The 25,338-nt window shown below is 39.6% G+C and overlaps 2 protein-coding genes across 2 annotated transcripts in view; one reads left to right on the forward strand and one right to left on the reverse strand.

The window, feature by feature from the left end:
- The window catches only part of LOC137288144 (major facilitator superfamily domain-containing protein 9-like), a 26,777-nt gene extending 21,354 nt beyond the window's left edge, over window positions 1-5,423 (forward strand). The window contains exon 6 of the mRNA XM_067820558.1: window positions 1,770-5,423. Coding sequence (XP_067676659.1) covers window positions 1,770-2,482 — 713 coding nt within the window. The 3' untranslated portion in view covers window positions 2,483-5,423. The remainder of the gene's footprint in view (window positions 1-1,769) is intronic.
- LOC137288143 (uncharacterized) overlaps window positions 5,413-25,338 on the reverse strand; it is a 23,925-nt gene continuing 3,999 nt past the window's right edge. Inside the window, exons 3-12 of the mRNA XM_067820557.1 lie at window positions 24,258-25,136; window positions 23,457-23,574; window positions 22,978-23,119; window positions 15,735-15,884; window positions 15,534-15,624; window positions 13,711-13,788; window positions 13,132-13,449; window positions 10,093-12,935; window positions 9,630-9,653; window positions 5,413-8,356 (exon numbers count right to left, since the gene is read on the reverse strand). Coding sequence (XP_067676658.1) covers window positions 8,288-8,356; window positions 9,630-9,653; window positions 10,093-12,935; window positions 13,132-13,449; window positions 13,711-13,788; window positions 15,534-15,624; window positions 15,735-15,884; window positions 22,978-23,119; window positions 23,457-23,574; window positions 24,258-25,136 — 4,712 coding nt within the window. The 3' untranslated portion in view covers window positions 5,413-8,287. The remainder of the gene's footprint in view (window positions 8,357-9,629; window positions 9,654-10,092; window positions 12,936-13,131; window positions 13,450-13,710; window positions 13,789-15,533; window positions 15,625-15,734; window positions 15,885-22,977; window positions 23,120-23,456; window positions 23,575-24,257; window positions 25,137-25,338) is intronic.

Below are 25,338 nucleotides of genomic sequence, written 5' to 3' on the forward strand. Positions count from 1 at the left end.
ATCATTATAACAAAGGGACCATTCAGTGAACTTCATTATGCGCATATTTTGCCTGAAACACATACAATGTGTTGGGAAGGAAAAAGCAGTTTGAAATACAGTCAGCTTGTTATAAGCAAGTTCATTATAAACATTGTTTATATATTCTGTATATTACTATGCAAATTTCAAACAAACAACAATAACAAAACAAACTGATTACACATTTGAAACTGTTTCGGGTTCATATTTGTAATTTTTCAAATAAACAAAGAAACCCCAAAGCAAGCTGAAGATTTCATGATGTGATGACAAGCAAAATACAGGATTTTTATGGCTGTGATGTAATACAGGTCAGGTATTTACGAGAATTATAACAAAATAAAATCTGATTGAATGTGTACCCAGTTTTTCCCATGATTCTGCGTTCAGAAAGAATTGTTGCTGGGTTGTTAAAGGTTGCACTCAGCAATATTCCAGCTGTATGGTGGCAATAAGAATGGAAATTTGGAGAGTGTTAATGGTTTGACATACAAACGAACTAGAGGCTCTTGGATACAGTTGATCCCCAGCAATCGATGCTTCTCGTAATGGAGACAACTGAATGAAACAGGTCAGTGCTTTCGTGTCAAGCACTGAATTTTGTGTTCCCAATTCAATTATTTACAGAGCGCCATCACATTCCATAGTTGAAATACTGCTGAGCATATATGGACCATAGACATTGTAACGAAATATGATGATGGCGAGTTCAGTATGATATGTGACCACCATTCTTAACTACTCGTCTCTTTCCGTGACCTACAAGAAGACTCGTACCCCTCTCATACGCCATTATTGCCAAGAATCGTGGCAAACCAAACAAATCCCGCATAGTAAAACGCATTTCAAAACATTAAATTGGTGGAACCGTTGAACTTTGAAACCTCGCTACACTATACAAAGCACAATTTAAAGGTAAACTTTGATTCTAAAAGATGAACACCTTTCAACACTGAAACATATTTGTAAAAGGGAATGACCGTATTGCTATTTTGACAATGGGATGTAGATATTCTAAGAGAAATGTTTGGAAATTCAAAGTTAGCTTTCGTTGATAATAGTACTAGACTATTTTCATCTTCATGCCCATTTGCGCTTAGACAGTACCCGGTCGTAAACATGGCCACGAGACGTCATCGGTGGAATGACACGAGTAGTTATGAATTATGTGACCACCTACCATTTGCATCTATGTTTTTTCCATTAAGCCCTGTCATATTTGTCACTGTAGCATTTGATGTGGAATCAAGTATCATTAAGTTTTCATTTCAATTTCGTATCTTCCATAGAAATACTAAAATTATAATTGATTATTTTAGTACTGAGATTGACAAAGGTGAAGGTGGAATTAGTGAAGCTTTAGCAAAATTTAGAAAAATGTCTGAAATTCATGTTTAATTAAAATTCATATTTTCCCAAGTACACATTAATTTTTCACACAAACCATTCTACAAACAAAAGATTCTGTATCTGTAAATTTACATAGGTGTCATTACTGTAATGCAATACAATAAGAGTTAATAGAATTGTTAACTATTGTTAACTATTGTTAACTATTTCTGTATTCAGAGTTAGCTGTATTTGAAATGTTGGACCAAACATAGGAGTTGACTGCATAATCGAATTATAGTGTCCAAAACTAGATTTGGATTCTGGCACAGAATATGTCCTCAGTCATAAAAGTAAACACAACAATGGTCAAAACACTAGCTGCACCCCAAATGTAGCAGTCTGTGTTTGCCTTGCAGCATTAATGTGGCTCTTCCTGCCTTCATCCACGCCATCAGCACATCCTGAAACATCGCAAGACACATCTCTGAAGTCCCCCAAGCCAACAACAGTGTACTCCTTCAATATTGAAGAGATGGTTCGATCCTTCCGAGCCATCAGCTGGTCGAATCTGTGGGACCTGTTTCTCATCAAGTTTCTCGGAGGATTCTCGGTCATCCTGTTCCGCTCGAGCTTCAGTCTCATGACACAGAGCGAATTCGAAGCATCACCACGGATCATTGGCTATTTGACCTCCTACAGTGGGGCTGTGTCTACTCTGTGTGGATTTTTTGTAGGAAGATTAGCAAAGTACTATGATAATGATGGTAAATTATATTTTCACATGGTAGCTCTACAAGTTGTGACATTATTTAGCCTGACAGTCTCGCCCAATTTAATATGGATTGCAGTGTTATTGTGTCCACTTAGCATCGTCACTTCTGTCATGCGAGTGACAGCAACTGCGCTGACGATTCATAAAGGGCGGGACCAGGATCGGGGAGCCCTGATGGGGTTCAGTCAGAGCATCATGTCCATTGCACGCATGTTGGCGCCTTTTGTTGGTGGCATTGCCATGGAGATGAGCCCAAGAGGACCACTTCTTATTGGGACATGTGCTGCAGCCTTATCACTGATATTGCTCATTCTACGACCTCAGGGAGATGAGACACTAAAAGTGAAACAGTCCTAACATTATTGCACTTTCAAACAAAATTCAGGGACCAGATGTTATGTTTATGACATTATATTTTGTTCTTGTCTTCAGCATGTCAGGCTCAAAACAGCATTTTTACGGTCATGTGTCTCTTTGTGTTAGCTTTTCATGTTGTCATATTGAATTACTTGATGGAGCACCTTTTAATTGCATAGAGCATCATTTTGTTATAAACTCCTACAGTTGAAAACCTTTGAACACAGCGCTTACCAGCAATAAACTTTTTAGTACGTGGGCAGGGTTTTATGAAGCTTTCATCAATATTACAGTTATCTCACTAGGGACATATCATAAGGTGCAGTAACATTTCATAACTTCCCAGCATCCTCTGGACCATGCTGTTATGCAACATGACACCTCTAACAAGAAAGCAAGTTTAGCTGTGCTTTACATTTTAGCCCTGAATGCCAAATATTATTGAAACTGGCATGCCAAAGATTATGATAAAGGAAAGTCAGAGATTTTTTACCGAGGTGAAATCAAGTCTATCACAGCATGCAAGAACTTTGGACTTCGCACAACCAAGGCTGCCACATCGCAAGTGTGGGAGGGCATACCCTGCATTATTCATCTGACTGCTGTTTAATATTTCCAGCCAGATATTAATGTTTAACATTAGTACCCAAATCAAACGTAGCGCACTGACTCCAAGCTAACCTTAATGCCAAGTCAGGCAGTGTAACAAGAAGTACCATCTTTCAATGTCCCTTATTATGATACATTCTGGAATCAACCACTGACCTTCCACTGTTGGCGAAGGCTTCAATCACTAGACCAAGGAGGCTGTGCCACTGATTGACAGATGGACTGGAAGATGCGTAAAGTAGATTTCTCACAAATATATCCTCCGTCATTATTGGATGTGAACTATGCTTGTAATCTCAAGGGACCATACGTGTTATTTTCTTGAATGCATGTTACTGTATTTCAGGATTTATTGTCAATTTTGCTTTTTGTACCATCAGTTATTCAGTTTTGTAAATAACAAGGACTGGATTCCAACAGCTCAGAGATAAGAGCTTATGATCAGGCAAATACCTTGTGCAATATTAGAATTGAGTGAGGGAGGCTGTGATGTCCAGCACAAAGCTATGGTGGCAGGAAGGCCCACAGTATTTATCAAAATAGAATGGAGCATAATACTTTATAAACTTGAAGATATATTTCCATGGTGTTCCAAGTTCAAGCATGTCACTAAATGACTGCAACTTCATACATTGTCACTGATGTATTAAAGTGAAAATCATACTCTAGACACAATGTCCAAGGTTAACATTTAATTTTCTCCTTTCATAGTTGCTGGGTTTCAAATACATGTATGTATACTGAAGAAAATAATTTAGGAATATTGGTATTATTGTGATTGATATTTCATCAGATTGTCAATGAATAAACAGATAATTATTCCTAATTTAAAATTTACATGTATCCCTAACTATTTTTGCAGTATATAAATGAATAATCCTTATCTAGAAACCACATGATGAATACTTCTCTAGCACGTGAACAAATAGTGACAGTAAATGCCATTGCATTATCATGTAAACCAGAGTCTTCCTCTCAATATTTTGATGTGGATAACTGTAGTGCCAACTTTGGGATTGGATGTGGCTGACACCTGAAAGATGTTGTCACACTTACAGCATTCAGTATTGACACGTCAACAAGTATAGTTAATTAAAGTTTATTAATCACATGTTCACGACCATTCTCTTCCCACAGTGGTTACTTGTCATATCTTCCAACGTAGGAAGATATGACAAGTAACCTCTGTGGGAAGAGAATGGTTCACGATTAGTTTAATGACATTGACAATTGACTGCTTTCTTGTTTTATAACATTGTCATATCAGAGTAGTGGCAGAAGTTTTACGCTGCAGTCAATATTCCAGCTGTATGGCGGTTGTCCATAAATATTCAAACAACATGAACATCAATCTAAGTAATTAGGATATGCTTGTCAACCTGGTCAGCAAGCTTGACTTCCTGATCACATTAGTGACTTCTCACTACAGGCATGGGTTACTTGTAACAATTCTAACCCACATCTTCATGGCTGTCTTATCAGAGTATCCCTATTAATGAAGTGAGTGAGTTTAGTTTTACGCTGTACTCAGCACAATTCCTGCTATATGGCAGTGGTCTAATGAAGTTGTATAGAAACAAATTCTAAGTGAGTTTGTAGCATTTGAGTGGCAAATCAAAATTTATTTTTTTATTTTGCATTTTTTTCACACAAAATGAAAATTTAGCCATGCTTGCAAGGTCTCTTGATTAATAAATGAATGGGTGGTGCACGTCTCTTTTTAGCACTTTACGTCTCCACAGTCACCCTGCTGTCCATTGTTGATTGTGTTGGTGACTTACAACACAGTGATATGATTGATATATTTATAGGAAATTATTATAAAATGTCTTTATTTATGGCATTGTTAGCAGGGTTTTGCATTTTTGTGAATCTGATATACCATATGCAGGGGTTATTTTTATGTTTATACCCCCATGAAGACTCAAATACTTGGTCAGTTTTTGAAGAGATGAGTGGTTTAGTCAACCCATTTCTGTGAGATATGTCAAAGTGTGAATTCATGATGCCTAATATCCTGATCCTCTGTCATGTTCACAGTGGCTTCATAAATCACACTGAACAGTATTGAGGTGAGTTTCATTCTTGTGTACAACTGTACAGGCAGTCATTATTTGCATCATATTCAACATTTGTTCAGTATCATATAATGTGCGTATACAATTGTTTTCAAGTGTATGAGGTCATTTGAGAGGTTCTGTTGTGCAAAACACTGGTATCATTTTTAGTGAAGGCATTTTTTTTAAACAGAAGGTGCCACAAGTTTCAATAAACATGTATGTTGTACTTTTGAGTCTGTGAGAAAAATAATAAACATGCTGTTCATGTGGCATTTATTTATTTAATTTTAGTAAATGATAAAATTCTTGTAATCTTCTGGTATTTCTAGAAAACAGCAAGGAAAACAAGTCTCCCTACAATTGTTGTATTGTAGTGGCATATGTCACATTTACCTACAACAATGTAACACTTGTTCCTGGGTCAGCATGACCTTCTGATGGAAAACAATAGGAACACTGTTCAGTGAGTGAGTTGGGTTTTATGCAGTCATTAGCAACAAGACAGCAACATAACTATAGGTGGCACCGGAAATGGACTTCACCCATTGTACCCCTGTGAGGAAATGAAGGTTTGGGTTTGGAGTTGATGATTGGTATTATCACACAAGTGAAGCTATATCACATTATAAATGGCAGCTTGGTGTTAGAGAAAAGTCAAAAGTGATGCGCGTCTTAAAAGTGAAAGAGTGAAAAATGTTTTACAATGCAACTATTCACTGAGAAAGACATATATATCCAGAGATGGCAACAGATGACAGTGATTTCAGCTGAAAATCAGCTGGGGGTCTGGAGGCCATTTTACAAAACTGTTTTAAAAAAATTAAAAGTCTTAGATGTTTACAACAGAAAACTTGTACTGAAGGCATCAAACATCCTTACTTTTCCCCTATATTATAATATCACATTTCACATGAGAAAAATTCATTTCTTAAACTATCCTTCATGAAATGAAAAAGAAATATTACAAAGACAGAATGGCCTCATGGTAAGTTAGTTACACCACATTTAGCAATGTTCCAATGATATCACAGCGAGGTACGAAAGAAATGGACTTCACACATTAGGACCATGTGGGGAATCAAACACCTTAACCACTTGGCTACCCTACCAGCCTGAATAATCCTATAATGCATGCAAATTCATGCATACTGAGCTGTTTTTACATTATCTGTGTAGTGACCAATACATGACCAATACTACACAAGGTGATTTATACTACTCAAAAGAATTTAAACACCCAATGTGTAATACCACACTTAATCTGTCACAGCATTGTGTTCTATAATTGTTCATGGTTGTATACACTCGATGTCACTCTATCTATTAATTCTTGGATTTACATCATAACAAAACATGGATATTCAAATTATTGATCATCACATCTTATATTTTGCAAAGGTCTAACTTGCTGATTTTCTTCATAAGTGATATTTGTGGACAAGATGCATATCAACGTGTAAAATTATGCAAGTATGAATGAAAACTATTGATTATGACCAGCTTCTTTTCAATGTATTAAATACAGTTTGTTACAGAAATAAATAAACTTCACAATTTTTACAAATAACGTAAACTGTACAATGTCACAATGTTATAACAAACCTATTTTTGCCTCTCAAATATGCAGACTTACTATTTGCTTTTGACACAGGACACATCTGACATGTAAACTTTCTATAAACATTTTAAGTGTTTCCTCTCCTGGTAATACTGCTCAGTTTGATCCAATGCTAACATGGTGATACTATCACCAAACATTATGAAGTAGGACACAAGCAATGTTTTATCAATATCAGACAATTTTGTGAGATCTTGGGAGCACAGACTTTAAAATAGATAAAAAAAATATCTACAAAACAGCCAGTTTCACAGCTTTGCTACTGAACTATATGTGGCACAGGGAGTGATTATGTCATATGGCATATATACGTAAGTATGGAATATACTCTATCTCAATAGGCCAATCAGAGGTTTCAAATCTCAATTGTAACTTCTGATTGACTGATGCAACTGATTTTAAGACTGTATCACCATAACATACCACTCAACCATTGACTGGGAAAAACAGAGATGTCCTTTTCACTTAAACGTACACTTGACAAGTGATTATCATTACAGTAACATGGTAAGATAAAATATATCCCAATAAATGTGGAGTGGTATATTTACATGCCACTTCCAATGTTTCATAAAGGACATTGTAACATCATGATCAGTATGTGTGTTTAGAGGTAAACCTTCAAATTAATACCTGAATGAGAGAGTTTAATACCTGAATAAGAGAGTTCACATACAATTTTCCTTTGGAACAATGGACATAACTATCTATGTTTCATAGATCTTAAAAATGGTGTGTTCATCTAATGAACAGTGTTTGATGTTTAGTTATTTAGTACATGTAACTTAACTGTACAGTAAGTCCACCTGATAAATCATAGATCTGTGTTTTACACTTGGTGCTGGCAGATCTTCATCAAGGATTAAAGCTCACAAACAGGTGCTTACATGTCGTGCAATATAATAAGGGACACAACTCTTCAACCACTTGCCACGTGATTCCTCTTGTATTACATAATTCAAATGTGTATCAGCTACTTACAGGTATCTTATTACAAACTGACACCTGACCACTGGTCCCATGTTCGTAACAATATCAAAGGGTTTCCGGAATGTGAAAGGCCACTGCCTCTAAGGGAGAATAAATCTCAATCTAATTAACAATTTGCCTTCAGTAGTCATGTAGCAATTCACATCACCAAATGATTTGGCTCTGATGAAGCCCTGTCATGCGTTGAAATGCGTTTGTCCCAAAAAAAGTCTTACTGAAACTCCCTACTTTAACAAAAGTTTGGTTTTAGTGATTCAGTTCTACAGGAAGTCACCTCAAGTCCTGAATGAAACATCCTGAATGAAACAACGGTAGCAAAGTCTCAGATGAGTTTGGTTGCATGACAAATTCAAAAGTATTTCAGTCAAAAGTAGCCAAAGCAAAAAACAGTAACAGAAAAAGAGTTTCCACAGTAACAGCAACATGGTGGAAATGTAGGAGGACTAATTCACAAAGTCTTTGTCACAACTCAATCACCTCAGAACAGGTGAGGTGAGAGGTAACTCTGTAGTATAAAACAATCAACCATCATTGCCGGTGGATCTTGGCCAAGAAATCATCTACATTAAGCTTGGACAGGTTGGGCTGCTTCTGTTTCTGCAAATATAAGTGGTAAGACTCGTTAGTAATCTCAAGGAACATATATCTATGTAAGTAATAATTAACATAAGACTGAATTATCATATACTTAGAATAAAAATTTTGCCAATATAGGTTGTCTGATGGGGAAATCTTTCCTAAAAAAATTTGGTTGAGAACTTTCCAGTTAAAAAAAACATCAAAACATTTTGAAAGACGTAATTTTGTATTCCTTGTTGCAAGAGTGTATTTTCCGTGATTTGAGTTATTATTAATTATTTTTGCAGTAGTTGTAATTGGGTCACAATATTTAAGTATTTAGTGGTAGTTATTATGGGTCACATTTCCTACAGAGAATTATGTAAGCGGCACGTCTCTAAGGGAGTACTTTGGAGTTATCTGCCCTTGGCTTTCCATTTGTTGACTTCCGGGAGACTGTGCTAGGGCATTCCATGTGAGTGGTGATGGTCATATGTGCTCGAACTTTCAGGAAATGACTGAATGTATGTATAAATGCTACTTGCCGTGTTGTCAACGGACACAGACACTAACACACAGACTATTGGAGTATATGTTTCTTCCTGCCTCCATCAATACTTGATCTACATAACCGCTGCCTGACCGCTCGATGTGTTACATTCTGCATAACTGTTTCTCTCTCGCACTCACCTTGGCGAGTTAGTTATATATTATGTGACCCACTGCCTTAGACGTTGTCTTATTTGGATTGTATTTGAAATCGGAATTGTAAAATTTTCGTGTGACTTTGTGTAACTAGCTCTCTTTGCTTAATAGTACCCTATTTGAATGTTTAAGACTTGTCTTTGTTCTGTTTTGCTGGTTCACAGGGGATTTCTTACATCTTTTGTCACAGAACCTCTTCAAAATGTGGATTGGTCTTTGCAATTATTTTAGCCTAACCTTTCCACAACATCGCATCTTAATTTTGAAATACACTGGCGCTCAACTATAAATTCTGGGTATAATTTCAATATTTATCAAATGATGAGTGTGTGCATATTGTCTTCACAACATGAAACAATATTAAAGCAATATCAGAGAAGGGGATACCCAGAAAAGGGATTCCCACATTGCATCAATGTGGGAATCAAACCTTGGTTTTCAATGTGACTTTTCCTATAATGATGTTTGAACAAACAAATTACGTAATAATCATGATTACTGCATCACAGCATAAAATCCTGACATAAACTATTTCGTTTGTTTAGGTTGTGTTTCCTATTTTGTGGCGTATATAAGACAATGATAACAAAGATCAGTGGAGACTTACCTTTCGAGCACTACCAGAGAGATTCTGAAAGACAAATTTAAAAAATCATCAGTTGTTCATCACAATCAGGTACACTGACATGATCACAAAGTTATTATTAATTCAACAATGGTTAATAAAGCATGTAACTACATTTAAGCTTCAAATAGTGTCAGTTCGTCACCACTTGCATAAATCAGTAAATAGTGAAAGCAATACCTATCATGAGTCAAGAGTAATATAATACACACAAGTGATTGAGTGAGTTTATATTTACGTCACACTCAGCAATATTCCAGCTATGTGGCAGCGGTCTGTAATTAACTAAGTCTAGACCAGACAATCCAGTGATCAAAAGCATGAGCCAATTGGGAACTGATGACGTGTCAACCAAGTCAGTAAGCCTGACCACCAAATCCCGTAAGTTGCCTCTTACGACAAACATAGCCGCCTTTTATAGCATAAGTGATAAACAAGCACTCACATCAAGAGAGACATTGCTGCCTGACCGTTTCCTGCTGCCTTTCATTTTGCCCTGTAGATTACATTCCGGGATGATTGACAGTGTGCGTGCTACAACCTCTCTCCGTCTGGATGACATCTTGAGCATCCCACCTCTCAGTGGGCCAGGATCTGATGCTGCTGTCATAATGGAACTTGCACTGGATAGGTTACTGTCTTCAGACGAAAACAAACCACAGGGTCCATTCATCTCCCTTACGACTGACTGTTTATCTGAACAGTTATATCTTCTTCCACCAACTGTTGTTGTGATCGTTCCCTTGGCTGAAAAGCCTGGAGACTGGCTAAGTGAACTGATCTGCACACTTGGGCTGGAAGTCTGGGTGAGCGGTACAAATTTCTGGAACCTTGTTGGAGACTCTCCTCTAGATCCTTCCAACTGTTTATTCTCAAATACTCTGACAGGTAGGTTAACACCAGGAGGTGAGGAGGTACCATTGCTCCCCTCTTTGTTTGTCTGCGGTAAATTGTTTGCTTTTGACCTTGGTGGTTGTTTTACTGCAGCACTACCATCAGCATTTCCTTCAGTCAAAGACATTTGCTCTTTATCTGGTTTAGTATTTATCACCTTTTTCTTTGGTTTTAATTTGTGATGAGCCTCTTTATCCCCTGATATTAAACTCATTACACATGATGATTTGCCAGTGGGGTATCCAATCTCAACATTCATTACCGAAGCACCATTCACTTTGGGATATGGTTTACGGTCGCCCATCCTTATTTTGGATTTAATGGGTCGTTTATAAGGCAAGGACTTTGACAAAGGCTTGGATTTAGGTGGTTCTGCTTTTCCATTTGAAACACCATCTGTAGGGGGTCGTTTATCAAAACTGAGAGATCTCTTGTGATTCTCTTCCACTATTCGCCCCAAAGGAATTGCTATATACTGATCATCTGCAGTTATCTCAGATGTGTTCAACACTGTTACGGTTTTCTCCTGGTTTGGGCTAACAAAATAGCCATCAGATGGTAAGGTTACAGTCTTTGTCTGCCTAGGACTTCTGCTTAAAATATTTGGCTTGCATGAAGTCTTAAATTTGGGTGATATAGATTGTTTAACAATTTGTTGCAACTTTGAGAGTCTAGGAGATGTTGCAGGAAGTTTAGGTGACACCATTACAGAGTTTTGGCTTCCAGCTTTCACAGGTGTCATCTTGGGGCGGATTTGAGGAATACTTGACGGCACAACAGTCACAGGTTGGTATGAGCTTGTTTGAGAGTCATTTATGGGCCTGGGGTTCTTCAGAATTAACTGTTTGCCATTAGGAGACATTGTCATGTCATATATCTGATCATTCACCACAACATTAGGCAGACTTATATTGGTGTCTGTGAGGACAACTGTCTCCACCTGGTCTTCTGCTGGTTTGACGGGCAGGACAAAGTCTGACAGCGTGTTCTCTCCCAGAAGGTCAAAACTCATCTGTGAGTTAGTGCAGAGTAGAGCACTAGAGATGGCGGTCGGGAGGCTGCCTTGAGATGATGGGCAGGGCTCTGACACAGTCAATGCTGGTGAAGGACTGTGTTGTCGTACTGCCTGGATGCTCCCTGGTAATGCAGTCACTGTATGAAGACTGTCCTCCATAGTAGATGGACTGTAGGCAGATGTGGACAGGGCTGGGACAGACAAGCTGTGGGACAAAGCTTCAGAGGACATGGGGATGATGACTGAGGACACTAAGGGGGCTTTAGAGGACTGGGGCTGAACACTACCAGAGGACATGACAAGAGGAACAGAGGACTGATGCTGAACACAAGATGATTGGTGGTTAACTGTAGAGGACTGGGAGACAAGGACTGAGGAAACCAGGGAGATTTCAGAGGACTGTGGATGAGAAGTGGGGGAGTTTGTGCCGACAACAGAGGATGGGGTCACAACTGGTTGTGTCACATAGACAGCTGAAGGACAAGAAGCAATACTGTTCAGGATATTACCACTTGTGGTCTTTGTCAGAACAGAGGTAGACACGGGAGGATTAACAGTTACAGGACGAGGACAACAGCTGGTGTTCGCCATAACTGGTGATGGCACCACAACAGGAGGACTTGAGTTAATCACAGAAACATTTGGAAGACTGTTTGTTGGTAGAAGCTGTAGACCTCCATTGGTCTCATCCATGGAATAAGTTTTAATAACACCATTCTCTGCAATGTTTATTTGTACACCATTTCCTGGAAAGGAAGTCACCTGCTGACTGGACAACACCACTGCTTGGGACTGCATTTTCACACTTGACACAGTTGGATCCAAGGATGGGGTCTGCGATACTGGGCCATTTTGATGTAATGGTTGTGATGTCTGAAATGACGTCTGAAGTACAGTTGTATGAGCAGAAGTAGCTACACAGGGATGAGAGTTTGGACGACTGGTTATGGGATCAACACATGGAGCTGGGGTGCTGTGATGTATCCCCTGCAGTGACATATGACTTGGGTCTGTCTGGTACTGAGGGGACTCAAATGGTGTCTCAGAAGGCTGATAATGCTGTACATCCTGGGATGGAGCTATTTGTGTTCCTGGTGACTGACCCATGCTGGATGACTGAGGTGGGGAAGACGACATGCCCATTCCTCGAGACTCCACACACGCTGATGGAGACTGTTGCGGAACATGGGCTGGTGTTCGTGACCTGTGCGCTGACACCGACAGTGGTGGGGACATAAGGCCTGACTGTCCATGTGGCGCTGGTGGTATGCAGGGAGAGGACACCTGCTGGAGGTGTGTTGATGGGGCTGGGGAGCAAGCTTCTGGGGTCTGTGCTGGCGACAATGGGTGCATCACAGGCGAGGAGAACACAGGCAATGCTGTATGGAGAAAGGTATAACTTCAGTTCCTCATATTAGCAACAAACATGCATTTCACAAACACTGCGTCAAATACACATGGCGGTTGCTTAGAAAAATCAGCTCACAGGAATGTTAGATCATAACGTCCTAACTTGCTCATAAAATCCTTCTGTCTATAGTGATTATGACCGATAACAAAATAAACAAAATTTACCTGATGTGACTGGTTTACATGGGATGGGTTTAATTCTCCGTTTCTTCTTTAAGGGAACCTGCCCCGGACTTCCTGTGCCTGAAGTCATGCTGCACACACTTGGGCATGGACTGGTCAAACTTGCACAGGGACTGGCACTGATGCTAGGACATGGACTAGGGGCTGGTCCTGGGGTACTGGGAATATCCTGGGAGTTGGTATGTGGGGGTGAAGAGGAGGAGGATGGAACAAGCGCCGATGAAGGATGTGACGTAGCAGGTTGGGACTCTGCTGCTGTGAAGCCATCCTGACTCAGCTCTACCATGCAGCCATCAGGGTCTATAACAACATCATTGTACAAGCATATGTAAAACCTTTCCTATCATATCATATATCAATACATCGGATGTATGGAGCTTACTATAGCCTGTTGAAGAACTACTGTAAATGTGAGCTGTGTTATGATGTTAATTTTAATGGGTGCTCATTGTGTACAATTTACAAACAGTGAGAACCATTTGGATAAACTCTTGGTCAGAAACATAAATTAGGGTCCGTCATCAGCACCACAATACTAGTGTAAGGCAATGGGTGACTCACCTCCTATGTGTTCTGACATAGTAGAAGTCTCGCCATGAGCCCCAGCAGTTGTACCTGGAACTTTGTTACCCTCGGTCTCTGTAACAAATAATGACTGACATATGTCAAAGTGCTTAGACCAGCTAGTCATGTGACATATATAATATTTAAGGCATGACATTATAAGTTGTTCACTGATCACAAAGGGGCATGGTTTGATGCTCGAGGGACTCAGGGAGCATAAACAAACATCAAGGATACCTGAACCCATGGGTCCCTATGGACCAGTGAATAACATATTTATCTTACTGAACACGACAATGCTAATTTTGTTAATTGTACACTTCAGACAACTTGTGTGAATCGAATGATTCGAATCTTGCAACTTGTTTTAGAAATATCGCTGCAGTGTAATTCCCCTTCTATTCACACCTGAACATTTTCTAAAAGTTTATTGAAAAACATGTGGATGAAGTTTGGTGAACCTAGCATGTAAATCTTAAGAGAATTAGTGAATTGTTTGAACTCTGATTTTGCGGGCCTTTTTCCATCACATTTTATTTTTCAACTTTATAGGTTGAATTGGCGTTTTTGATGATTTGTTTCGGTAAGTGTATACTGAAAGGTATCAGAATCTGCAAAGTTGCATTTTATGTTGCATGTGACCTTGAACCTAGCATGTAAAGTTTAGGAGATATGCACCGGACAGAATGAATGCTATATAACCCCATTACTTTGAAGCAGGGGTATAATCAGAAACGACATTTATGTGTAAGGTAAGATAAATATTCTTGCCAGACTAAGGTAACAGTAACATACCAGACACCAAGAAAAAAATAGTGAGTCTGCGTTCATGCAATGATTTGTACAGCATTTATATTACATCACAATATGTCAGCTTGATTAAAAAGGAAAGTCCAACATGATACATTCTCATGCACGTTTCAAACCTTTTTACGTAAAGGAACGCTACAAGCAAAGCATCAGTCCCTCCTGGATTCCGCAATTCCAGAAAAAATCGCGGAATTTACCTTTCCATGTAGAAAAACATTTGGTCTGTGGAAAAAGCATTTTCTTGCAGAATCTGTGCAGAATTTGTCACTTTTCTGGTGCGGAATTTGCATATTTTAAAAACTTAGTGAAAACTGACTGACAGCGAAATGAAAAGTAGAGTTAATGTCTTTCAAATAATATTATATGAATTTGACACTGCAATTATGTTCTCAAAATAGATCATTCTCAAAATTGAAAATTATTTCAAATTTAGTTTCAATATTAAATTGTTATTTGCATGAAACCAGAAGTTGTTCGTCTGCATCAAAGTTACGAAATTCTCAAGCACAGAAAAAGGTGTGGGTCCTTTCTCATCAAACTTACTCAAGATGTGATGTGTACTGTCAACTTAACTTTATGTCTGTGTTTGAGAATAAACTATGAAGGTCTGTATAATGTTTTCGTTGTTTTTCCCAAATGTTTTAACCCCAGAAGTTTTTGCAGAATATTGAAAAACAGGGTGCAGAATTGGCTTAAATTTGCCATGGAATTCTTAAAAATTTACCTCAGAATCCAGGAGGGACTGAAGCATGGTGCTGACAAACCCTGAATCATAATCAGGGTGAACCTGAGTTCCATGCAGAAGTTAAATAACTCTACAGTGAATCATAGATCCTTAGACAACTGAAAACTCTCCCATGTTGCCAAGAAATGTTTCAGAACTCATAGTACTATGTACATTATTACAGTTAGTAAATTGCATACTGATATTCATGAAACTACTAAATAATACAACAAAGCTTCTGTTTAAAACAAAACCTGATGTTACCTAAGACAAGAATGATACATACCAAATATATTGATCAGAGAGTCAAAGAGTGGGTCACTTTTTGCCATGTGGATGATACCATCTATAGTGTCTTCAGACAGATGTTGGGGTACCTGGAACAGACGTGCAAGTGTATCAGTTAAATGTTGTTATACAGTGAGCAGTGAACAATCTACAATAAGCTGTATGACACTTCAGTTACTTGAAAAATCCACAAACTCACAGGTGATCCAAAAAAGTCATCAACGATAGTGCTGGTTGAAACAGGTTTACGGCAGGAAGCTTGAGGGGGCTCTGCAAATCTGCTCTTGTTGATGGTTTCAGCTAGACGTTCATGAAGCTTGGTGTCGTTCATGATCTTTTCCAGCAACATCTGCAACAACAACATTAAAGAGACTTACCTATCCCTGAATTCACACTCAAAAAACAACAATAAACAGACTTATCTGTCCTTCAGTTCAAACTAAAAATCTAATTTTCTGAATAAAAATGATATTTTATACTTATCCTGACTCATGCTTAATTGCTCACTCTCCTCTTCCTGGCAAAGGTAGTTGAACACCTGAAATCCCTTGAAGCAGATGTAAAATAACACTCACCCATGTATTACCTCCCTTTTCCTGCGCATATGGTCAGCTGACCGCCATGATACTTCACTCTCTACTTTTATTGACTGACACAAGAATGCCAGAATTCAGCGTGTTTGTGAGGGGCGGCATGAGTCAGGATAAGTATAAAATATCAGTTTTATTCAGAAAATTACATATTTTTCCTCATCCTGACTCATGCTTAATTGCTTACAGAATCCGATGGAAACGGCGGTGGCTCAGGCCACGCTGGATTCTGCTGTCAGTTGTAAATTACATCCAATAATTACCCCCCCACACCTAAAAGGAACTTGTAATGGCAATAATTCAGTCTTATTCTTCTCATATCCGTTGTAGATTTGGGGGGGGGAGTCACATCCAGTTGAAAAAGGGTTTCGTTGACTGGTACGTGATAACACTAATATAACTAGTGTCTTGTTACTTTCTGATGGAACTATATATCACGATATAACAATCGAAACTAGTTGCGACCTTTCTTCATGTTTAATTATCTTCATAATAAATGCAAGGTCATAATCACTTATGCTAGTCTGTTCAAGACATGCCCATAGACTTTCCACCAAAATACTCTGCAGAGCATCTAGCTTCCATAAGTCATGTGATAAATCGGGTGAGTTAAGTCAGCGTCGTCGGGGAACTGTTAGTTGCTGAGCAATGACAAGTGGTCCAAACTGATAAATGCCAGTCACATCCTCTGTGGCTATGTCTTGCAGCTAATGGTTGGCACATACCATATTTGACTTCCAAAAACTGCCTTCAATAATAGTAGAGAGTGAGCAATTACCATGTAGTGCTAGTGTAGAGGCTAGAGCTCTGACATCATGTGGGTTGGAGGCTCGTGGAGGATCTATTCCTGCTGCTTTATATGCTCTAAGTATAACAGCTCTGATCCACACTGAGACAGTGTTGCGGAATACTTCCGTAAGTGTCTCAGTAGATCTAGGGATAAACAGGCACTTGAAACGTTCAAGACTTGCGATGCATATCTCCAATGCTCTGACTAGACATAATGATAAATCTTGAGTATTATGAGGTCTTGGGATTGAAGATAGTGCCAGTACGTGGAATTGTCTATCCGGTTGACCTGGCAGTTGATTTTCCACAATGAAATCCCATCGTAGACCCAGATGAGCTGTCTGCTGATGATCAAAGCTCATGTACTTAAAGTCTAGAGCATGAATTTCAGACATTTGTGCAGCTGTAGCCAAGACAAGTAAAAAACAGCGTCTTCTGAGTTAGCAGTTCAAATGAGGTTCAATCAAACGGCTTGTACGCATCACTTGTGAGATGTTGAAGTATGATGTTTAGATCCCATGCTGGAGCTCTAAATCTACGTTGTTGATCTTCCAGCTTGAAGGAGCGTAGCAAGGCAAGTAACTTGGGTACTTCAGTCAGCTTGGACCCCGTTTCCATGGTGACAACTAAGCTGAGAGTTGTCAAGTATGTAAATAATGTAGAGCCTTTCAGACCTCTGGAATGTTATACGTAACATAAATATTCTGCTATCTGCGGATATGTTGCCTTCATCGCCGTGAAACCTTTCTTCTTGGCGTATGTCTCAAACAGCTTCCACTTGTAATGAAAGGTGCGAGTAGATTTCCGTAAGGCTAAGGTAACTGCTTTCACTTCTCTCATTGCGTTTCCTCTGTGTTTTAAACAGGTTTTGATACACTCCACACGTGAAGTCGGAACGCAGAGGGGTTGCTATGAGCCTGTTTCGTGTGGGGATGGACGAGAAGATTTTCCCAATCTTGTAGTTGTAATGTTGGTTGTCCTAACTCCTCTATAAGTGTTGGAAACCAATATCTCATTAGCCAGTAAGGCACGATCAAAGTCAGTTGTTGCCTCTCGGTCCTCGATGACATTGGTAGCAGCACTGGAGGGGGAAATGCAAATGCGTTTAGTCCTTTCCCTGGGATGCTGAGAGCATCTGTTGCCCTGGCGAAAGGATCTGGTACCGGTGATACAAAGCATGTAGTCTGTTTGTGGAACCATGTTGCAAATAAGTCTATTTGCGGCAATCCAAACATCTGGCTGATTAGTTAAAATGCCTCTCGAAGCAGCATGTACTCTGTTGGTGATGGACGAAGAGGACAAGATAAGGCATATGCCATGATGTTACAAACACCTGGTATGTGACATGCTTTTATTTGGAGATTCAGACTGTCAACCATGTCGAAAAGTTGAAACCACAGGTGTAGTATGAGAGATGGTGATCTCATTGACCCTTGTTTTTTAAGTAGAAAGCCACTGTTGAATTGTCTTTGTGGATCATCAGTAGCTTGTCTCTCAGTGTTGTTGATCAGTGATGGATAACATGCATCACCAGTTTCATCTCCAACTGGTTGATCGGAAGAGTTCCACCTACCAGATTCCTGCTGCAACATTGTTGTTTAGATGGGCACCCCATCCTAGGAGAGACGTGTCTACATAGAGATGCTTGTTGAATGCCAACTGTACCATATAACTTCCTGAGCAGACATTTGACTAGTGAGTTCTCCATAGCGGGTGTGGTTTTAAGTTGTCTAGCATCGTAAACCGGTCAAGACGTGAAACTGACTCAGGAACTGCTGTCATAAACATAGTAGTAGACGTCTTCGTCTGGTCATATCCTGACGTGAGCAGATCGAGTAGACATTATCACTGACGTGGCTACAATGGAGAGAGTAGAACTTGTTCTAATCATCAACTTGAACTTCAACCCACCGATCCTGGGACAACGATGTATCTCAACGTAGGGATGAATCAGATCCTGAGGAGTAAGATTCTCAAGCCATTCAAGCTTAATTAGCAACCTGATAGTGAAATCCAACTGTTGACTGAGTTGATTTTTTTTTATGAGCTTGTATGCCATCTTCAGATCATCAACACTAAACGTGTTGACATCCCAAGGAAGTCTATTTATAGCTGGCTGACTGTTCGATCAGAAACTGCCATTCATTGCTGCAAGCCTCCTGATAGGCAACACTGAGTCTGATGTAGAAGGTCTCTATGCCGTCTGAACAATCAAATGACGCTGTAGACTGCTAATCTAGTGTGTAAACAACATCTTCCATTATTGAATGACTGTATGTCAAATGTAGACGACTTCCTAACACTGGAAAAATAACATCACATTCTGCGCAGGTTGTTGTCTCTGGAGGACAAATCAGATTGTAGATGTAATGTCACTGGCTTTCTTTACAGGGCATTCAGATTGTAGACGTGATGTCACCGGTGTAGCAGATGACTGATCATTGTGAAATCTTGTTCAAACGGTGATACCCTTGCTAGCATTTAGGCTTGTCTGTAACCATACTGTTTGGCACGTGTCTAAAGCGTGCGAAAAAAACTTACACAACTTGAAGCTGATGAAGACAAACTGTCTTCCAGGGAGGTGTGTCAAAATTTTTCCACCGAAGATAACACCATCATCTCTTGTGATCGGAGGTGTAGTATGCAGTGGAATGTTGCAGTCATCTCGAAGAATCTTCATGATGTATTCATCGTTGAGAATTCCCCCTTCTTCCAGACGAGTTGAAGACATTCACCAACTGGAGACAGTTGCATGGGAACGTCTGAGGGTGGAAAACTCCAGTTGTTCCGACCCTGATCAACAGCGTTTATTTCCTCCACTGCCCCTAGACGATCTTCCTGAGGTCTGAGAATGTTTACTTCCTCCTTAGGAGAGACAAAATGGAGAAGACGATTTCTCCCCTCTATCCTTGAATTTCTTGTCCCTCGCTCTTTGAACCCTGGAAAACTTGGACTTGCTAGTTTAACTATGATTTGTCTGTTTCGGGACTGAAGTCAAAGTGTCGATGGATTATATTATCATAACTTCCCTTGAATCTTGAGTAACTGATCTTGCTACCCCTTCAATCCTTCCGTCGAATACCGTAGGTGCAGACCATGGGACTTGATACAAGGGTTTTGTGAAGTTCTCACTCCATGAAGTGACAGACAGGAGCCCCTGCCTTCAAAGTAGATTAATTCCTGCAGTGGTAGAAGCTAGATGTTCTGACATAAACTGCTGATCCTTCCTCTGTGTAACGAGTGCCGACAGGATCATCCTCTCTTCCTCATTTACTGAATTGCTAAACTTAGCGATGAGAGTCTCGTTGATGGCTCTAGATCGAGCTAATCCCTTTAGAGCCTTCGTCGACCTCAGGCGCTCTGATGAATGGTTCCATATTATTAAGACGTGCGTTAAAAGAGGACACGTGTTGCTGTTGAAACTTAGTTGCTGACTTGAACACTGTAGACAAAGTCTCAGGTATCGTAGATACAGGAGTGATCGGTGGAAATGTTAACGTATCAATGTCGTCATTCTTCATCTTGTACGTGTTGAGCTCGTTGGTATCCTTAGATGGGGAAGTCAGGTTAAAACCATCGGTGATCCATGATGTGATTTCCGAATCCGAAAATAAGACTTCCTCCAGTGACAATTCACACTGATGTCTAACTTCATTCCTCCCAGAGAAAAACGAAGTCATAGATTGCCGACGATCCCCCGTGTGAGTCTAAGTTCGAAGGGGAGGATGTCTGCATACGACTTCTATGAATAGGGGAGACTGAAGGAGACCTTCTCCGTTGACGAGTCCATCCATGAGTGCACTCACCTGAGTATAACTACTCATGTGAGTGCACTCACTCGGCGTGGGTATATCCTTCTCTGTACTGCGATCTAATGATCGGGACCTGGATCTTCATCCTCAGACATGAGTGCCGGTCTAGATGAATATTCTCGTTGATTCACAGTCAAGTGAGAGTGCAGTCATCTTTCCTCTTCCAATCTTCGTTCCATGAGGTTCCTCATCTGTGTTGTGAATTGTTGCATGAAGACAATTGCGTCGAATTCTTTTCATGCAGCGTGTGCATTGACGACTGTGTTGAAGAGTTGTCTACAATGCCCGTGAATGCAGTCGACATCTGCGATGTCTGTTGTAGATGAGATGTGTTCTGAGGTGCTGAAGATGCTGTCGGCGTCGATCTAGTTGCCGATGTCTGATGCATGGTGTCTTCACTCCGAATCATTAACGGAGACTCGTAAAAAAACGGACGTTCTTCTAAGTGCACTATCTCATCCCCGAATGACTTCTTTATCAGAGAGGGATGATTCTGCTATGATCTTGCAGATGATGACTCCGACTTTTCTTGGTCTGAGACAGTCCTGTCTCAATGGATGATCTCTTCTGAGTCTTGGGACTCGCCCGACCCTGGACACAACCTTGAAGATACGGCTGGCACCTAGCTGGAATGAATCTCAGCATAAAAAATTATACGGTTACCCGACTTTGTCTCACTAGATTAGACATGGCTAATGTGAGCCGACGTTGCTTAACTCTAGCACGCCCGTGAACAGACATTAAATATAATAAAAATTCTGCTTCAGACAATTTAATGCAAAATATGCGCAGGTCAACCACTGACAGCCGTAGTCTGCACTGAAAACATGATTTCATGTTAGAAATAGACACAATAATTACAAAATTGTGTAATAATAATAATTATAATAAATATATACAAGCCAAAAATCATATACAGCACAAATTTAGTTTAAAAAATCAAAAGAATGAAAGACTTATCGCCGTGTACGTGACTCCAGGTGCCTCCAACCGCCCTCGTCGGGCGATAGGGAGAGAGTGAAGTATCAAGGCGGTCAGATGACCATATGCGCAGGAAAAAGGAGGTAATACATGGGTGAGTGTGATTTTACGTCTGCTTCTTTTAGAAGGGAACTTCAAGGGATTTCAGGTGTTCCACTACCTTCGCAAGGAAGAGGACAGCAAGCAAATAAGCATGAGTCAGGATAAGGAAAAATAAATCCCAATAAACAACACTTATATATCCCTGACTTCACCCTCAAAGAACAGTAAACAAACTCATCTATCCCTGAATTCACACTCACAAAACAACAACAGACTTATCTATCCCTGACTTCACACTAAAAAAAGAACAATAAACAGACTTATCTCTTTTTGAATTCAAACTAAAAAAACAACAACAATAATGAACAGACTTATCTATCCCTCAGTTCAAACTAAAAAAAACCCAATAAACAAACTTATCTATCCCTGACTGCACACTCACAAAACAACAATAGACTTATCTATCCCTGACTTCACACTAAAAAATTAAGAACAATAAACACCTGACTTCACACTAAAAAATCCCAACAACAATAAAGAGACTTATCTCTTCCTGAATTCAAACTAAAAAAAACAAACAAAAAACTGACTTATCACAGAATTCATGCTTGAACAACATGATGCACAATCTTCTAGAGTTGGATACTATAATTTAAGTCAATAAGAGTAAGACCTCAAATCTGACATGCGCTTTCTAGTACATATATCTTGAGTATCTTCTGGGAGCAAATAATCAGTGCTTCCTGATATTCTTTAGTCCTGAACTGGCCTACTTACTGAACTGAACTCTTACAAAACCCTACACCAAGTCCAGTGACACACTGTAAACACCAATTACATAATGCAATCAGGCAATACACTAACCACTATGTACCCAAAACAATCCCACAGTGTCTAGCATAATCAGCCATTTCCAAATTCACACAATGATCAACCAATACGCATAATGCACATTGTAGCACACAGTAAACATCCTGGCCCAATAACAACCGGCCAATGCACACAATATGACTACCCGATAGACAATGCACAGCCATCCATACAGTGACCACATAAAAACATAGTAACTTCCTTATATCCATGGTCAGCTTATGTACTGGGATTTTGGTCATAAACTACAGAATACCTGGACCCAGAATAGAAAAAGATAAATCTGGAATTAAAGTTTTGGCCATGTGAGTTCAGTTGTCAAAAAGTTTGTCCTTCTGAAAACATGATGAGTACGTACAGGGAAAGGATCAGCTTGGAGATTGGGCTGCTCCTTGCTGCTTTCACTCCCAGAACTGTCCCTCTGCTCTGATGGGGCAACTCCTCCATCTTTATCTGTGGGTCGGAGTGACTGGTTGTCATTTCGTCTCTTTGGCTGGTGCCTAAACACATTAGGACAGTAGCAATACATTCTGAAGATGAGTGGTCTGGGAGATTATTCATTGTGGGTGGATGAGTGAGTTACATTTTACGCAGAACTCAGCAATATTGCAGTTATATGGTGGCAGTCTGTAAATAGTCGAGTCTGGATATAGGTAGTTGAAGAAGTGAAAGGGGTGAGTGAACTGTTGGTTAAGGAGATATTCAGGCATTTCTTGACTATTTGGTTTATGGAGTCTGTACACTATTTGTTAAGAGATTCACTTCTGAGTTCCAGTCACATATATGATCAATATCATCAAAAATACACATATACAAATTTAGTACACAATGACCTACTTTCTCCTCCGAGGAGATCGTCCAATCACATCACAGGTCTCCGAACATATAGACAGTGTCTTGAGAGGAGTAGTCTGACACTGGTTAACCACTGACATTTTAACAGGGCTTTCCTCAGCTGAAGGAAAACAATCATAATCAGCTTAACAATTAACAAATTATATTCAGACTACAAAAGATACACATGTACAGTTGTTTCCCTTCAGCAAGCCACGATCTGATGAGAAATATTTATCCCAAATGAGATCTGTTCATGAGTCTTAGTCTGCATTGCACCCATCTTCAAGGGTTACAAGAAAATGGTGTACAGTTTATATGATATAACAGAAATATTCACTATCAAGTTAACGCAACTCATGCTTTCTGCTTCTCTGCAACTGTAGGCTTATATAGGCTACATCACTTAGATTTAATCGGATTTCTCAATAACCAAATAATTAAGTATTACTGGAATATGCTATTAACCTATTAAATTTAAGATTCAACTTCATAAATAATACCCAGCATTTGAAATATATATATAAAAACCATCTTCATAACAGATACTGGACTACTGTCTGACTAGAGTATGGCTTTCATGCCAATTTAAGCAATATTCCAGCAATATCAGAACACCAGAAACAGGTTTGACACATTGTACCCATGTGGGAAATCAGACATGAGTCTTTGGTGTGACGAGCCAACACTTTAAACGCTAGGCTACCCCACCGCCCCATCCAACCAGAACCTAACATATGTAATTACACATTCATAAAATACATCATACATGCTGATAAAGACCAAAGAATAGCAGTATTTTACCCATATTATGTGAAAATGAATCAGCATGTTGGTCTGTCTGCTGAACCTGTTCGAGGTCTGGCAGCTGATCCACTTCTAGTTCAACAACATCTTCTTCATCGTTAACCTTTTCTTTCATGCCTTCATTATGCACAGCTACGCTACGGTGCAAGTTAGTGCTTTTATTCAGTAATGCGTCACTTCTACTTGAACTGTTCTGAAACATTCCTATGTTAAGTATATCTTTCGGATCTGATGTGGACTGTTGCATTACACCCGATGTTTGTGAATTTATTAATAACCCACTCCCTGACTCATCCATATTCCTTGTCACATCGATACTTCCCGACACATCCATATTCCCTGGCACATCTATATTCTCTGACATATCCATACTCCCTGACACATCAACTACATTGTCTACAGCATCTGAGTCACTGTCCGATATCCCCTGAGTATTTATCACAGACTCTAATGTAGCACTACTTCTTGTAGTCCGCCGCATACGCGACACTCTCTTCTGCACAGGTGTTCTACGTTTAGCTGTCCTTTTCTTAGTCCCGGGTTTATCTGTGTTTGGTTTTGTTACTGTTGCGACATTGTCCCCACCTGGTGTCATCTCAGAGATGTAACTACCAACACTGACACCAGAAGACGAGGGGCATAAATGTATTTTCTTCAAGCTGACAGAAACCCTGTTGAGGTCATGTGTGCTTTCCACATCGCCAGTATCTTTCCGACATGGAGCTTTATCAACTCGATGCTGGGTCCGCCGGCCTTGTTGATAGCTTGCAGTTTTAAGTGCTTGTGTTTTTGTCTTCTTCTTAATAAGTCGCGTCACTGCGTCAAACTGTTTCCAGGCTGCAGCCATATCAATGGCATACATTCCTGTCTCTTGTGCTGACAAACAAAGGGTAATCAGAATTAAAATGTTACACAGTATCACAATAATCCTCTTTCCATCACTCAGTGACAAATGATTTTGAGATTTTGAGACTGCATATACTAAACACTCAATTTCAAACATGATAAAAGTCTTTTTAATGTGATGACAATTATAACGCGTTTATAAATAAGAATCAGGACATATGGACAGACACTG

The sequence above is a fragment of the Haliotis asinina genome, chromosome 6, assembly GCF_037392515.1.
Source record: "Haliotis asinina isolate JCU_RB_2024 chromosome 6, JCU_Hal_asi_v2, whole genome shotgun sequence".
NCBI classification, from domain to species: Eukaryota; Metazoa; Mollusca; class Gastropoda; order Lepetellida; family Haliotidae; genus Haliotis; species Haliotis asinina.